Source organism: Delphinapterus leucas, chromosome 14, assembly GCF_059928025.1.
Source record: "Delphinapterus leucas isolate spDelLeu-1000000601 "Yukka" chromosome 14, BTC_Dleu_Yukka2, whole genome shotgun sequence".
Lineage (NCBI taxonomy): Eukaryota > Metazoa > Chordata > Mammalia > Artiodactyla > Monodontidae > Delphinapterus > Delphinapterus leucas.
The window spans coordinates 85,529,379-85,547,500 of NC_143142.1; the positions used below are offsets into that span (position 1 = coordinate 85,529,379).

General features: G+C 37.4%; 1 protein-coding gene across 4 annotated transcripts in view; it reads left to right on the forward strand.

Annotated features, from left to right (window-relative positions):
* ZNF407 (zinc finger protein 407) overlaps positions 1–18,122 on the forward strand; it is a 422,449-nt gene that overhangs the window by 152,669 nt on the left and 251,658 nt on the right. For all 4 annotated transcript variants that reach the window (XR_016387665.1, XM_089895325.1, XM_022560021.3 and 1 more), the window contains exon 4: positions 3,756–3,830. Coding sequence is in view for 3 of the 4 variants with exons in the window: in XM_089895325.1 (XP_089751451.1) it covers positions 3,756–3,830 (75 nt within the window). In the remaining variant the exon portion in view is untranslated. The remainder of the gene's footprint in view (positions 1–3,755; positions 3,831–18,122) is intronic.

Below are 18,122 nucleotides of genomic sequence, written 5' to 3' on the forward strand. Positions count from 1 at the left end.
AAAATCTGAGGGGCTGAAGGAAGAGGTTTGTATTCTATCTCCATATAGTGTAAGAAAAATTATTTTAAAATTAGGAGTTCAAATCTGAAATTTTTGTACTAAAAAGTAGAAATCTGTAGCTAGTTTGCAAATGCTACTGTTGTGCTGTTCTTTTGACACCAAAAACAATTTCAAATGATGCTGTTTCAGGCAGTTATAGATACTTGGAAATCAATCATACTTTAAACAGCACTACTTTTTATTATTTCAAGGTGTTCCTTTAGATTGTTAGGCACTTGCCAGATGGATAGCTTCGGAGTATATATTTCTAGCATGAGTCTTGCCCTTGAACTCAAGACCAGTAGATTCAGCCTCCTGTTAGAGACCCGTCTTGGATGTCAGTGGGCTTCCTCATTGAACATGTCCTAAAATGATGTTCTCCTTCAGACCAGCTCAGTTTTTCCCAGGCCGAAATCTTTGATGATGTCTTTGATTCCTCTCCTCCAGACTCCATGTGCAGTCCCTAGGGAAATGTTTGGTTCTAATCACAAATACGTTTCTAGAAACTGACCAGATCTCTTCTCTACCGCTAGCCCTCGGTCCAAAGCACTGTCACCTCTTCCTGGATTATTGCAAGGGCCAGTTAGTTCCTCCCTCTCTCTGTGTCCCCGCACCGCCCCCTTCCCCTGCCCCCGCAGCCTGTGCTAAACAGAACGGCTAGAGGACTCTATTAAAATGCGAGTCCCGCACGTCTGTCCTCTGTTCGGACGCCTGCGACGCTTTCCTTCTCACTCAGTGCCAGCCCAGGCTGTGTGGCCTAGGAGCTTGGTACCTCCCCCAGTGCCCGGCCACCACCTCGTCCCTCCTCTGCTCCGCATTCCACTGCGGACGGCCCCACGGGCTTGTGCCCCAGGGCTCCGTGGCTGCCCTTCCTTCTGTGGCCTGCTGCCCCCTGCTTGGTGGAATACCCAGCTCGCCACCGCAGTCCTGAGCCACCCAAATGTAAAATGCTGATCCCCTGCTGAGGTTTCAGCTCTTCCTTCTCTATTTTGTTTTTTCTCCCACCACTTTTCTTCACTCTTTAAGATGCTCTGTATTGTAGCTTTTGTTCTTGTCATCCGTTTCCCTCACTAGGTTTTACGTTTTCCAAGGCAGGGACCTCTCTTTGTTTGATCACCTGTGTACCACAGTTGCCTAGACCGTTCCTGTCTAGGGTAGGTCCTGCTTTTAGCACACGCATTAGCTTGTGCACACATGATTAGGGGAGTCCGTGCGGGAGCGTGGCAGGCTGAGTGCTGCTGCTTCGTCCTGATGAGAAGCCACAGGTTATAGAAGGGAGGCTCCGTGAAGACGCGACTTTAACTGTCTCATTTTGCATCCTACATGCAGAACCTGTCCATGGCTGGTACATAGTCACCAGTGAATGAGTGGAAACTAGCAAAGTGTTAAGTCACGTGTGCTCGTTGGGAGCAAGGCATTTCAGTTGTATAGCTTTTCAGATTCAGGATTATTTTTGTTTTATTTCTGGTGGTATCTAGATTATAAATTTTCCAAAACAACCATTATGTTAAAATATTAATACTCTTATGGTGGCAGTGAAGGATAGGCTCCGTTCAGTAAACACAAATTACTGGCAGTCTTATTATCCGCGGAGGTTGGTAAGTTTATTTTAGTCGGTCATGCTTGGCTCATATTGTTTCACTGTGGACGATGTTGAGACTTTTACACTACACACACTTTAGTTAGACCAAATTAAAAGAATTTATGGTTACTTTATGTCGGGTTTTGGATGAATAAATATTTTGCACTTGACTACAACTGAGCTGTGTTTTAGTATTGTAAATTCTTCCCCATAATAATAAAAAATTGTTATTCCTCTGGATAATTTAGTATTATAGACATGCAGCAGATTATGTCAGAATGTTAAATTATAAGAAGAAGCTTTCCTTCTCTGTGTACTTTAGTTTGTTCCCCTGTGCAGTGTAATATTTTTGTTTTACTTCTTAAACCTGAAACATTTTAATTAATAAAATTTTTGTCTTTTAAAAGCTACACTGTGGTTTCTAGGCTCAGATCTCTTAAATTATACTTGGTCATATAAATAAGCTGTGCTTTGCAACTCTGGGTTCTTAACCTTTGCTCTTTGCTATTAGCTTTATGTTTTTTTAATTATAGGAAAATAGAGGACAGTAGGGAAGTTATGACTTAAATGGACTGTTGTTATTGCTGTATTCTTTTTTAAGGAAATGAAAAATATTATTTATTTTGTTCAAATCAAACAGAAACAAATATAGAATATCTTATACTGTAATTTTTGTTAAGCACTTAACATCATCACAGTTTGATTCTTTGTATGTAATAATCATTTTTTCATTTTATGGATTGGTGGTATGATTGGTTATTTATAGTTGTAAAGCATGTGTTGTCCATCATTGTTACTCAGTGTAGAGAAAAGAATGAATGTTATTTTTAGTGTTATACAAATGCATTACTTGAATAATGGACTCAGTCATTAAAAAAATACAAACATATTATTTTAGCCTCAAAACTGAGGTTCCCTAATATTATACGAAAATAACCAAAATAGACCAGACATGAAAAGGAGCATTCACATTTTGGTCTTGGCTTTTGACACACATCTCTTCCATAAGGCCACAGTACTTTATAGTCTTGTGTTGCCTGTTTGTGCAAACACGTCCAGATGAATTCAGTGTTTAATGGTAAGAATCTTATAACATGCCAATTTGATTTGTAGCCCTTTATATCATAGAATGCTAATTAAAATCATATTTTTGCACATGTCATGCCTTTCATGTATATATGCAAATAGATTCTGTTGCCTTTCAGCTATTAGTAACTTTATGAAGGACAGCTGTAATACGTAATTAACAAAAATGTTTGCAAGCCCCTTTTACACTGAAAGTTACAATAGTAAAATTTCTTTGCTTATCAAGAGAGCCATTTTAGTCTGATGCTTCTGAATGAGATCTAAATTGTTTTAAATACTCACACGACGTAATTAAATTGTGTTGTACTCTATATATGCAGAAGGATGGTGCACTATGCACTGGCTCCTGATTCCTGTCCATTTCATATCTATGTCAACAAAATTGAATTAAGTGATCCGATTTGTATGTAAAATAAGATAGCATGTCAGGTAATACTTTTTGCTTGTTTTAGTTATTGATACCTTCTGGGCACTTAAGTACATTTTTTTTTTTTTTTTTTGCTTGTATTGCAGACATGGTAAACATTTATATCATTTTAAAAAACCTCTCTAAATAATTACCATGTTTTTAAGGAAGCTTCATGAAGGCTATTCATTTTCTCTTTTACAGTCCCTTAAATGTTTAATAAAATGACATTTTCTCAAACTCATTTCATGATTGAAGTGTGAGATCAACTAAGGGGCAGGGAATGTGATACTGAGGTGTTGCTTTATCTTTCTTACTAACTGACAGCGAAGACAGTGACTAAAGAACTAAAATCATTGGTTTGGTCCCTGTTCGTCTACTCAAGTGAGAAAATGAACCAGTGAATTTAAATGCCGTTATTTCTTCTGGTTTTCAGGTATTGCAGTATATTAATCTGTATGCAAGCTTTCTGCTTAGAATTTAGTGCCACTGTAATGTGCATTTTCATGTTACAAATATATATTCATGTTACATATATATATTTATATATAAAATCCATGTCTATTTTTTAAAAATTTAGTATGTATTTCTAGCAGAGAGTTAAGTTTTAGTTCTATAATAACTTTTTTTTTTTTTTTTTAGGGTTGCTTTTGTAATGAAGAAACACCTAAATACTCATCTACTGGGAAAACATGGAGTTGGCACACCAAAAGAAAGGTAATTTTCATCCATTTTTAAAAAATTTAACTAATATAATTATGTTTTCATTTTAGATTTTGTTTAGTGGGGTGACTCCTAGAACTTTATCAAGTCAGTTTGTCATGTTCTACATTAGTGGTACTCTGTTGTTGAATATCATATTTTATGCCATTCTCCCATAAGATTTTTTTTTAACATCTTTATTGAAGTATAATTGCTTTACAATGTTGTGTTAGTTTCTGCTGTATAACAAAGTGAATCATCTATATGCACACATATATCCCCATATTTCCTCCCTCTTGCGTCTCCCTCCCACCTTCCCTATCCCACCCCTCTAGGTGGTCACAAAGCACCTAGCTGATCTCCCTGTGCTATGCGGCTGCTTCCCACTAGCTGTCTATCTGTTTTACATTTGATAGTGCATATATGTCCATGGCACTCTCTCACTTCATCCCAGCTTACCCTTCCCCCTCCCTGTGTCCTCAAGTCCGTTCTCTTCATCTGCGTCTTTTCCAATAAGAATTTAATGTTGCATTTTAATTGTAGAAAATTCAATCTAAGAATATTTGAAAAGATTTGAGGGATTTGAATTTGTGAATTTGTGAAACAACCTTGAAACAGTAGAAGAGTTAAATTGGAGGGAATTGACCTCTGCAAATGCATCAGAATGAGCTAAAATAAATATGTAAAACCAAACTATTTTCATTTGAACTTTGTGTATTTTTATTTTGAGGTTTTAAAATAACATTTTTTGAATTCTTACTGTAGAATTAAACATTGCTGATGTTAAAAAAGAAATACATCTTGTGTCATCCTCCAAATAATACTACGGTTGCCATGTCATGAAAAATAACACTACAATTACTGTGTCATCAACTGCCAGGTTTTCTTTTTTCTTGCTACTGTATCATAATTAGCTTCATCACATAGACTTAATTATATTAGGTGAACTGAAATACAGCAATGTCAGCTACCAGGTGAGCCTGGCTACTTCTGAAACTCTAAATCTTTAAAATGTGCAGCTCCCTCAGCACTAGTGCAAGCACCCTCACCTCCTTCAAAGACCTGGTAGGTTTTCAGCTTTCCCCAAATCCTCCAAGATGGTATCTGAAATTCTGCAGACACTCCTAGAAACTTTTGTTTTAAATACTATTTGAAAATGTCAGTCATGATGCAATTTATTCTATCATTGTATAGCCTAGGGCTTCTTCTGCCATGTTTGTAAATGTTTAATAAATTTTTAAAAGATTTAAAATACTCATCAATATGTTCTATGTTTACAAGGAATTTAGCTTGACTTTTCTATTGGTGGCATATTGTTTTCTTTAGCATTTTAGTTTGGACATGACTACTGTGTCAGAATATTGGAGTGTTACATATGCCTACTTTCTGCCTTTTGGTTTCTCATACTTTTCTTTGTAACATTATATTTAACTCGAGACAAAATTTATGTGTTGAACAGATCCTGAATGCATTATTCTTGAAATTCAAAAGATTTTGTATTATTTAAATTGTAATTTGGAACCTGTCAAAGTTATGTTTTGTAAGTATTTAAGAAACAAAACATTTGTAGTTATTGTGTTCTTGTTGCTTTCATTTGCATTATCTCATTAATCATTATATGACATTATCAGTGGTGCATTGTTATTCTATTATAGAACTAAAGACAGATTCAGGAATATACAACAATTCCTTCAATATCTCATCATTAATAAGTGTTGGAATTGTTATTTTCCTAATTCTGGTGCTCTTCTGTGTACTGATTATATTATCTCACGTTGAAATCTTTACATATAGGTACTTAGGGTGTTTTATTCACACAATAAATTTGAATGAAAACAATCTAGATCAGATAATTAGTAAAAATAAAATATTTCCCTACTATATAACTCGTATACATTTTGAACTCAAATGTATCATTTTTGCTTTTTATTTAGGCATTTTAAAAATTTGAGTATGTCTGTTCATATGGTTTCATATTAATGAAAAATTCAACATCTTAAACATATATTTATCCTCCAAGCACCTTAAAAACAGTAGATACCTCCTATATGTGGTGCTAGGAGTTTGAAAATTCCAGTTGTACTCTTAGGTTTTTCCATTTACCTTTTCCTGTGCATTCCAGGATAACTGTCTGTTGCTTTCACTCATTTCAGTCCCTAATACAAAAAGAGAGGCTAAAAAGAGGCAAGAGAAAGATTGCATGTCTTTTTTAGCCTTTGAGGTATGGTAAGCTTTTTCTCCAATTTTTATATGATTTTTGTCCTCAGATGAGGAGATGAGTCTCAAATGGGAAAGTATTCCTCATCTTCTGGGTTATTACCTTCTAAGTAGTCCAGGTGCAGAGTTCATCTACATTCGACATTAGACTGAATTGTTTTTCCTACCAAAAATTCTGTGTTTCAGAGGACCTCTTGTTTATGATATCTGTTTATAGATAGGGCATTCTCTCTTCCTGATAGAAATACTGAGTTGGAATACCAGGGCTTCAGCCGCAGCATAATTTCCCAGTAGACGTCCATAGCTGGAGAAGGCTAAGATTTAAGTAGCAAAATCTAGCACAGTAAATACCGTAAGGCTCCTTCCTTCCAGTCCACCTTCCTCCATTCCTTGCAGAGGGAATTGATGCCTTTTAACAGTCTTAGGAAACAAAGAAACTCTTTATCAGCATATTCAACCATCACTTTGGGCATAACTGTTCTCTAAATTAAGTTAAACATTTTTTTCTTACCTACTTAAAACATTAATGCCTTGGCCATAGTTTTGCAAGCTTGCTATATTTTAATTTCTCTAGGACAATATAATCAGTTTATTCTTTTTGTGTTTTGAATTTGATTCTCCCCTCTTATGCATTGCATATTATAGCAAATAGTAATAGAAGTTAGCTAAATAGGCTGTGACAATTAAATTAATAATGCATTTTGTTTGCAAGTATTTAGGCCTTGTGCTTTGACTGATATATGCAAAAATGATAATTTATTACAAATAAATCATATTCTTGCTCTATAGTTTGATGAACTAATGAATTTTGTCAGCATGACTGTCATTAGCAACAGAAAAGTAGATAATTTCAAATATATATTTTTTGACTCTGTGAACACCTGAAGTGATGGCTTGTGTAAGAACATACTTTTTTGTCCCTAAATTTGCATGAACTTATTTTAAGGTAGTATATTACTATATTTTAGAAGTCTTGTACACTTATATATAAACAACTAAATATAGCCACATTCAGTTCACATTCCAAAATGATAAACTCCAATTAATTTGCAAGTTCATTCTAAAGTATTCCTTATTTTAAGTAAGTAATTCTCTTTATACTATAGTTAGCCAAAGTAGCTTCCTGACTCTCTGAAATCTCTAATAGAAATCCAGAAAACGAGCTTATCCACAATTATCACAATTGAAACAGCCATAATAAGTATATCTTATGTGAAAGCCAGGTGCATATTACAATAGAAAGAGATAGCATTTGTAGTTCAGTGCTTGGAAATCAGCTGGGCTTTGAATGACTGTGTAAACAGGAGGAGGGGGAAATGATTCATTCAGAATTTCTGATCTGATACATTGCTTTTGTGGTGTCTGGGACAATATCAGGAAATGTCTATACTGGCAGTATCTATGGAAGGCTGATGTGCTCCCCAAGCCAGTTTTACCAGTAAAGGATTTTAAGTTGGATGTGTATATCTGAGAATCTAAGAGCTAAATAATGTACCTAGTTTTTCAAGTTATTAATGAATATCCAGATTAAAACCGTAGTATTTTTTCAATGAAGCAATTTTTGCAGGAGCCTGTGAATATTCTAAGTCTCAGATTGTGCCTTATTGTCAACCTAGCTGTGGGGTATCTTCAGGCCCCTGGGGGCAGGCTCAGGGCTGGCCAGTGAATTTGTTCAAGTGAATGGGTTTCCCCCAGGCTTTCTTCAGATTCCTGAGCCCTGATATTTTTGTTGGCTTCTCTCCTTTATCAGACATTTGTCACTTGTGATTGGGCATCTTACTTTTAACAGTATCTTTGAGCTTATTGATAATAAAATCTTTTCCCCTCATTTTTACATATACCAGATATTATGTAGTCTGAGTGTGGGATAGAAATACTGGCAGCCCTGATAGTGGTTCTAATTTGTTATGAGCAATTGCTATAGGACAGGATGTTGTGTAAGTCTTTTGGAATCTATCTCATCTCCTTTCTCAAAAACTTTTTTTTTTTTTGCGGCACGCGGGCCTCTCACTGTTGTGGCCTCTCCCGTTGCGGAGCACAGGCTCCGGACGCGCAGACTCAGCGGCCATGGCTCACGGGCCCAGCCACTCCGCGGCATGTGGGATCTTCCCGGACCGGGGCACAAACCCGTGTCCCCTGCATCAGCAGGCAGACTGTCAACCACTGCGCCACCAGGGAAGCCCAAGAACTTTTTTATTTATATGGTAAAAATTGTGTGAAGGCATCATCATTGTTTTCTGTCTCTCAGTTTAGATATAAGCCTCGCCCTTTTTCTTTTTCTTTTTCTCTTTCTTTCTTTCTTTCTTTCTTTCTTTCTTTCTTTCTTTCTTTCTTTCTTTCTTTCCTTCTTTCCTTTCTTCCTTCCTTCCTTTCTTCCTTCCTTCCTTCCTTCCTTCCTTCCTCATCTTTATTGGAGTATAGTTACTTTACAATGGTGTGTTACTTTCTGCTTTATAACAAAGTGAATCAGCTACACATATACATACTGAAGCATGCGAATGTCATCCGAACCCAAACATTCCTGGGAAAAGCATATATACGTGTACGTGCACAGTTGTTATTGAAGCTTTGCCAGTGATACTTTGGGTTCATTAGAAACTTAGGTTACTTTTAAATTGAGAGAATAATACATTTTTTAAAAACTCTGAATTACATATATTTAGGTAGACTCAAATTTTTCCTATTAGAAGAGATTATATTCATAATGTGAGATAGCTCCTGCTGTTGTCACTTGATTGTCCATTTTAGATAAGTAACTTGCCTTTTGGCTAAGTTGTTATTGCTTATATTTTCTTTTATTAAAGGATCAACCATTTTCCTTAATATTTGTTCCATGTGAATTTCTGTAAGGTAAATTCTATTTTATCATTGAAACAGGTAGCTTATTCTCATGGATGCATTGAGATATTTCATTCCGTGTTGAGTGTCCTTCTTGTCTCTGAGGAGTGTTCTTTATAACACTTGTCAGTCACGTTGTGTTTTCTGGCTCAGGTCTGCTCTCCTGTCACCACTGCTTATTGCTTATCGCTTATCGGTTTCCCCTCTCAGTTCTTCTCTTAATCAATGGCTAGTGATTTTTTTTTCTTTAATGAGGCCCAATTTTGGAAAAAAAAAGTGTCTATGGGCTCCCTTCTGCTTTAAAAAATATTTATATAAGAAGTGACTCTGTTGAGCCAAAATGGAGGAAAAACATTTCAATTCATTCTATCTCGGATTGCTTATTTTAATGAGTGGGAGGTTGTTATATTTCAGTGACTTACTATTGCTTTTGCGTGAGCTTAGGACTCCCTTTCCTCTATCTTCTCCCATTTCTCCATCTGTAGACAGTGTCTAGTATATAAATAGTATCCTATGATCATTTGACATCATTTTATTATAAGAAAGTTGGATTGAATAGACAGCCCTGCTAAACAATTATTTCTATGTGGAATGATAGACGTCACATCACTCATGTAAAGCCAAGGTTGTTATTTTTAGAACACTCCCTTCTATATTTTACTGACTTAATCTGACCACTTATTAAGGTACATAAGGAGATAGTATATATTTCCTCCTGAAGTTATCTTGTTAGCATTTGGGTAGTATTTCTAAATTAAATGGATAATTAGGATGTTCTATGGTTGCTTTATGACAAATGTTTTCTTACTGAAATGGGTATATTCTAATTCTTACTTTATAAATTTTCCAGGTGAAAGTTAGCAAAAGTTAGCATCACTGGTGAGAATATCAGGATCTCAGCTCCTCATTTGTTTGTTGAAGTTTCCAACTTACTTTTTGGGGAGGTGTTTGGACCTAGTTACAGATGCTTCTCATGACTCATCTCTGAGGGGATAGAAAACCCGCTTTTCACGCTCATAACTTCATTGGGGCCCTCAGTTTCCATGAAGCAATGGTAGCCCTACTCCTACTTCAGTTGCGTAGTGCAAAGCTATGTGGAATATCTGGATTCTGTATATTTGTCGTATAATTTAGTTTGCTGTTCTGAATAAATATTCTTTCTACTCATTTCTCAATGTGCTTTCAGTTTTACCCTTCAATTAGTCCCATCCCTAGAGAGCTGCTTTCCTTTGCCCCCATTGGTTTTGTTTTCTTCTTCCAATAACATTTTGACTGATTTTGTACTTAGTTTTTATGATAATGACTTAAATTTCAGAATGTTTTAAGAAGTAACCTTATAAAATGCGTGTCTTTATTGTAAAGATCGTGCTCAGGGGCGCAGCTCCTGAACACATGTCATATTTTCCTGGTGAGATCCTGGGGGTGGGGGGGCACTGTCTTTCTGGTCTCTCTTCCAGGAAAAGTTGTGCCTTTCTGAAACAACTTGTCATTTTGGTCTTAAGTACTAGCAAATCGTGAGTATAATTGAGTTTTCTTCTTCATGTTTACTGCTGGGAAGCTCAGTGCCAAAATTGTAATTCATCTCTAGAAATCAGGATGGACTTCATGGAATGCATTTTATTTACTACTGTTATTTCTAGTTTCATCCTTTTTTACCCTTATGGGAAATTCCCATTTTATGTGAGTGGTATATTTTAACAACCTCACATAAATCACAGCTCACATAATTCAAGGGAAGTTTCGCAATGAGAATTTTTGTGGAGTAGGGTCAGTATTTGTCTGGGAGGACATGTGTCTCCAGCCCTGTGGTTTGGGGGCATTGTGTCGAGCAGTGTGCAGCCCTGTTATGGGACGTGTTTTTAATTGCCCTTGCCCTGTTGTATGAAAATTTAGTGCACTTTAATGGTGCTTTTTATTTTTCGAGATTATCTTATTTTGAGGAATGCTTGCTCCTAAAGTGTGCTGAGCAGACATGGTGTGTAGTCCCCAGCCAAAGAAGGGAGGGTTGCTTCACTTTTATAGCAGGGTCCTTGCTCTCTGCTCCGTCAGAAGTAACTGCTGCTCTTAGCGCATCACAGTTGTGCTGATAAAATTCCATGTTTACTACTCTAGGGGAGATTTTCATGTTAGCAGTACGGAAAGTCTAAGTGTTAGAAGTATGTGTGTGTTACAGAAATGTAAGATTGTTTTCTCTGTTTTCTAAGATTCATTTTTAAATTTTAAGCTAGTATTTTATTGAGCGTTCATCTCTGTGTGTTTTATTCCCGGGCATTTAAATAGACATGGATATTATATGATTCTTGTTCTTTAGAAGGTATTGTAGGTTATGCAGTTATCCATTATATGTGAAAAGAAAAGCTACACAATGATACAAAAGAAAGTTTTAGAAGCGGGAACAATTAATCTTGCTTAAGAGGTATTATGGGGGATGCTAATGAAGACATCTAATTTATTCATTAATTTATTCTCCCAATAAACATTCACTACATCTGCTATTTACAATTACTGCTGTGTTCCAAAACTGAAATGGCATGTCGTGGTTGAAGATGATACACCCTCCGTTCTCACGCCCCTTCAATTTAGGGTTGATGGACTGAGGCTAAGGATAGAGGGATAATACGCACATACAGGAAAAGGAGAATTTTATTAGGAGGCGCTGACAAAAATACAGCAGGGTGCTATTCCAGAGAGTGTCTGGGCCGGGTGTTGCTTTAGGATGAGTGCTCAGGAAAGACCTTTCTGAAGGGGTGCATTTTAAGTGAAGCGTAGATTCGGAGCCCTCCCAGCAGAGAGCACAGTCAGAGGCCTCCGGTGAGGTGTGCGTGAGCTTGGTGAGTCCTGCCCCACTGCGCCCTGGGGCTGGGGCAGGGCAGAGGGGAAGATGAAGAGCTAAGACCCCAGCTGTGCGCTGTTTAGGAAACGGTCACCCGTGGGAGTGTTTCCTTTAGCGGGATCATGGGGCGGGTGAGGGTGGGCCTGGGCAACTGAGTCGGAATCCGGCTGGGAAAGAGCCTTGAATGCTGTGCCAGCTTTACCTCTTACTCTGTACGGAAGAGGAAGCCAGCAAGGCGTCAGTGGAGTTCAGCCCCAGGACAGTGTGGGCAAGTGGATTAGCCGGTCACAGCGACATTTCCTGGAGACCCTCACTGGCTCTCCCTGCCTCGCCTGCTCCCTCTCTCCCTCAGTGCCAGTCACCTTGCCTGATTCAATTGCGGAGCTTGCCTGCAAATAAGCCGTTTAGGCATTGGTTTTACAGGCAGACCTTGTTTTATTGTGCTTCGCAAATATTGTACTTTTTACAAATCGAAGGTTTGTGGCAACCCTGCATCAAGCAAGTCCATCAGCTCCATTTTTCCAGCAACATTTGCTTACTTCCTGTCTCTTTGTCACATTTTGGTAATTCTCACAAGATTTCAAACTTTTTATTATTATTATATTTGTTACGGTGACCTCTGATCAGTGATCTTTGATGCTCTTACTACGACTCTGAAGGCTCAGATGATGGTTAGCAGTTTTTAGCAATAAAGTATTCTTAATTAAGGTATGAATATTGTTTTTTAAGACATGATGCTATTGCACACTTAACAGACTACAATATAGTGTAAATGTAACTTATATATGCACTGGGAAACCGAAAAATTCATGCGACTGGCTTTTCTGTGATACTTGGCTTTAGTGTGGTGGTTGGGAACTGAACCTGCAGTGTCTCCGAGGTCTGCCTGTATTTTGTTAGACACATTCTCTTCCCAACTCCGTAACGTATTTCTTCCTTTCTCTATACTTTTGTTCTTCCTATTCCTCATTACACTCCTACTACATTCCATCTTTCCTGGTTATCATTCCAAATCATTATTTTATTTTCAAGCTTCAGTATGAGGCCCCTGTCTTCTATGAGTTTCTTCCTTGTGTATTCCATCTCTAAATGATTTTGCTTTTTTCATCATATTCCTATGGAACCTTGGTGAATAAAGTATATATATTTCTCTCTCCATCTCCCAAAGTGGAAACCCAAAAGGCTATAATGATACTGTATATGTTATAATGATTTAATCTAGTACTAGCTCATTGAGTTATTAGACCAGAAATGTATGGTTTAGTACTGATAATCTTTATTAAAATGACATCTGTTTTGTTCTATTGCCTCCTCTTTCATTCCTATATAGAAATAAAAGTGAATTCTGTGGAGATAGTGAACTATACCTTTTCTGCTATGAATGTTCTAATTGCTTTTGCATGCGATAATACATTGTTGTTTAATGTCACAAGTTAATTTTTTAAGGGTTTTGTTTCTTTTCTGCTACCATTTAGTAGTTCAATCAGATCTTGGATATAAGAATATCTGTCGTTTTAACCCTTTTTGAAGTCAGTGAATAAGTGATCCCAAATATGATCAATCAGATATGTTAAATGTTCAGAATATAGGTGTTTTCCCTTGGCAGGCATCTAGAATATTTTTGGCTATTCTCTTCTTTTATTTCACTTAAATTGCTTTTAGAACACTGGGGCTTATGCATCTGGACTCTGATTAAAATATGCCTTAAGCTCTTATCCTTAATTCCCCATCAGTGCCAGAATTAAAGAGAACAAAGACCTATATGTTCACTGCAGCCTTCAATTAGGGCTAATTACCAACTTTCATACAGTTTCATTATACAGTACTGACTTCTTGTGAGATGTTCTTTATATTCATGATGTCTTGGTAGTCGCTTATAAAAGTGCAAGTTTAAATTTTTTTCCTGAGGAATTTTCAGGAAACTTACAACCTTTCTGAAGCAATTTTTGTAAAGTTGGATCAAAGCAATATGCTGATCCATTTTAACAGATGAAAAACAAGATGTTTACATTTCATTATGCCACAGAACTCTGATAGGAAAACTCAAGGGTTTACACAGGGTATTCTCTAAGATATCTCCTCCCACCCCCAGTTCTTAGTCCTTGGGTCACTTGAATAATCCACTGTGAGCTTCAAACAAAGGGCTTCTCCACCAACCCTGTGCTGCTCTCGCCCTCGTACTCAGAGAAAACAAACAGACATTGATGTTCTGTAAGAGACTGGCCGATCTTGTAGTAGTCCTGGTGTTCCACAGAATGACTGTCTTCTGCTGCTGCAGGTCCTTCATTCCCTTTCAAAAGAATCATGATGTCATTTGATACGTTCTAAGATATTAGCACCTCCTAAGGTTGAATCATATGAAATTAATACTTAGGTTAAAAACCATCAAATATTGGCAATTTCATTTGAGTCAAACCTAATTCTGTTTAGAACTGTTCCTAGCATATGATGTCAATATAGAGAGCTGCTTTTCAGTGAAGTAATCATTTCCATTGAGTTTTTAAATCTTCTTTTTTAAAAAAAATTTTATTTATTTATTTATTTATTTTTGGCTGCGTTGGGTCTCCATCACTGTGCGTGGGCTTTCTCTAGTTGCGGCGAGCGGGGGCTACTCTTCATTGCGGTGCGCGGGCTTCTCATTGCAGTGGTTTCTCTTGTTGCGGAGCACAGGCTCTAGGTGTGCGGGCTTCAGTAGTTGTGGCTCATGGACTTAGTTGCTCCGCGGCATGTGGGATCTTCCTGGACCAGGGATCGAACCCGTGTCCCCTGCATTGGCAGGCAGATTCTTAACCACTGCGCCACCAGGGAAGTCCCTCCACTGAGTTTTAATGTAATCCAGTTCTTGCTTTTTTTATAGACAGTGATTCCCTAGACATAGTGTGGTGCAGTAAGTATGATACAGAAATTGGGTCAGGATAACAGGAAAGCTGTCTCAGCAGACTTTTTTTTTTTTTACTGTCTCCACTCAGTGTCCACTGAAAGCCATGTCTGCAGGTCTTCTAGGTCTGTGTCAGCTGCAATTTCAAGGCCCAGGTTTTGTCTCACTGTGAAAATCCTTCCCTGGATTTCTGTTCTATGTAATCGCTTCTTACTACTAAGAAGACTGATGTACAACTTAGCACATTCTATTTGGATTCTCTTTTTTGTTTAAAACACAGTGGGTGTATGCCCTGGGTCCACACTAGATAATTTCTTGAGGGTGTGGTTGGCAACTTTCCTTCTCTGTCTTAGCTTTTCCAAAGGTGACTGACATTCAGTGAAGGTTGATAGATTTAAGATATTAAAGTCCTCATTGAAATTTTTCTTTTTCAGGATGGACTTTTTCTTAGATGGTCTAACATATGATTTATAGTCACATTTCTAAAAAGGCAGTGCAAACTAGTGTAGTTGCATGTAACTGTCGATGGTCCTGTCTCTTAACGGAGTCAACCTCAGGTGCATTCTTCCTGAGTCACTGTAGCTTTATCACCTTCTCCTGGGAGGCCCAGGACACATGTTCTCATTTTTCAGGGTTATGGTGACATGGACATGAATTTATAGTTATACAAGTACAAAAAACATCATACTATATATAAACACAGCATTTTATAATTTTAAAAGTGCTTACTTTTAGATAAAAACATGTTAAAGAAATTTTTAGTTGCTAAGGTCTAAACAATATCTGTGTCTCCTTTTTCATGCTAATCTGGTGGAGAAAAGGATTATGGGAAACAGCAGATTCAGCGGAACATATATATAATGAAGTTTTTATTTAAATTATACCCAAATTTTCTTTCAAGTTAATTAAAACAATAATTTTCCATTTCCTTCTCACAGTGCATTATAATATTGAGAATGTCTTTTCCTCATTTCACATTGATAATTACATAATATGGATATGCCATATATTTTTGGCAACTAGAAAGTGGCAGTCTTATTGCTGGATATCAGGTCTTTAAAATTTTATACCTTTTCCTTTTTCTAAAAAAATATTGTTTGTATGATAATCATATCTTGAAGATTAGGAAAATTTTTAACAAGAGAACTAGCCCAATGCTTATTATTTATTAGTACTCATAGTAATAGCAGTATATGAACATATTCAAAGTCTCAGTGAGTTTCTGAGTTTTCTCTTTCTAATAAACAGGGAAAAAAACCTTACATAGAACACTGCTGTGTAAAACCAGTGAAAACCAAGTGCTCTGTCTGAAGCTGCAAGGGGGGCTGGGCCAAAGACCATGTCAGTGGTGGGGCGCCTTCTCTGCATCTCAGAGAAGCTGTGGCTTCCTCATCAGATTAAACAGAATCTCTTTATACGTCGAGCTCTTTTACTTGTATAGTAAGCCATTGACTTCTGCAGCTTTAGCATTTATAATATTGTTGATCCCTAAGTGATGAGACATAATGTAAATTTCTGTGGAAATTCCAGTTTGAATCTGATGCGCCCAGGTGCCGCTGAGTCTGAGCCCTTGACTTAGCTGGTGTTAGATCTCAGTACAGCTTTATTTACTGTGCTCTGCTTGTCATAGGTATCTGTGCCTCTGAAGAAGTGAGTAAAACCAAAAGTCTAAGCAGATCCCACTGCTGCAGTTGATGAAAGTAAAGAAAGAATGAAAACAATGTAGGAGTGTAGTCATTCTTAGCTAGAGATGTAAGGTTGGAATAAATTAAAATCTGGAAGGTAATGTTCTTGTTTTCAAGTTCAGTGGTAAATTCATAGATATTCATTATATTACTGAGTGAATCAATAAAGTAAAGTGGGGCCACAAATGGACCAGTGATGAGGAAACTTATTTTTGGCCCAGTTTTGTGCCTTGACGTCTATGTAGTGAGACCGTGATTTGCCACATTCGCGTGACCCACATCGTATGCTTGATGGGAAACAAAGAAAGTTGGTTTCAGAAAACTTTCTATTTAGTTCTCTAGCTAGTACTGAAAGTACTCCATTCAATGAAGGAGAAAACGTTATTGAATCTTGAAGAGATGGCTCTCTTACTGGTAATGTTATGAATGGAATACATCTGGCTTTCAACAAAAATGTCAGTTCTTAGAAAATCATTAGTCTGTAAACATTTATCTGAAATTACAGTGGGGAACTATTAATTCATGTGGCTGTTAACTCACTTTTATCATGAGAGAAGTTTGACTTGGAAATTTTAGGAAGTGTTTTTTCTTGCATAAGGTCAAGTTGGCAGTGGAGGGACCCTCAGCTCACCCTGCCATAGAGAAGCACTTTCTTCTGAGTGAAGCGGCTCTTAGAGGAGAAGGGTTGGGAAACCAACAGCTGTTCCTCTGGTGGAGCTGCCATCACAGAGAGGCGCATCTCAGGAAGGACCCTGCTCTCACCGGGGATTTGGGTGGCCTGGGGCTGACCTCGCCTGCTGAGTCCTGGTCAGCCTCCAGCAGTATCTGAGAAAGAAATCGGGATGAGCTCTGTCCTAGGAATTGGAGGCCTTTTCATCCCAAGGTGAAAGGTGCTACTTTCAGTCGAAATAGCTTCATCTTGAATGCCTGTTTAAATGAGTGCGCTCCACTTCACAGGTATTTTTCCCAGTTTCCACCACTGGTTTCATCTGCCCTTCTGCTGACTTGCTGCTGAGGCCCCAGCAGAGCAGTGCTAAGGACATTGCAGAGTGTGCCACCTGTCTCTGTCTGCGCAGGCCTCTAGGGTCTCCATCTTCCTCTTGTCCTGCCTCTGGAGACAGGTCAATGTGACTAAGGAATGATGTTCTGAAATAGAATGTAGAGCTCATTTTTTTCCTTATTGGAAGAACTCATAGCTTTGTTAACGATTTTAGACTGTATTTATAGAATCACTGAGATTCTTAAGGGGTTACCTAATTTTTTTAAAACACTTTACCACCTTTATGAGGGAAGGTATATTCTATGAGGCTTTCTAAAGGTCTCAGTTCATATGCCTTGCAAATGTCAGTGACTCACTGTGTTTAATTTGCCCTAACACCAGGTAGCTTATTGCAGAGCAGTACAGAATTTTGGATTTTACAGAGAACCTCTACATTTCATAGATGTGAAAACCATTTCAGAGAGACTTGATCTAGACCATCTAGATATTCAGAATTTTGGCAATTAAAGAATGGTCTGTGTCTACAAATTTTATAATTTCATTGCATGCTTCTTTGGGAACAGGAGAGCTATGAGTCCATTGTTCTTTGGTAAAGCTTTGCTCTTTCATGGGTGATCTTTGGTAGTTTTGCATGTAATGCTTAGTATCTTCTCAGCGCCTTTAATCTTAGTAATTGATGGTAAATTTTGTACAACTTAAAGTATCTATGAAAGATAAATTCTCCCCCCTTTTCAGGTGCTTATTGATAAAACATATATAAAATTAGAAAACTCTGAGTGTATTTGTTTAAATTAAACAAGAAAAGTTTGTTTTTAGTCTGAACATATTGCTGTAAAACTTTTACAGTCATGCAATT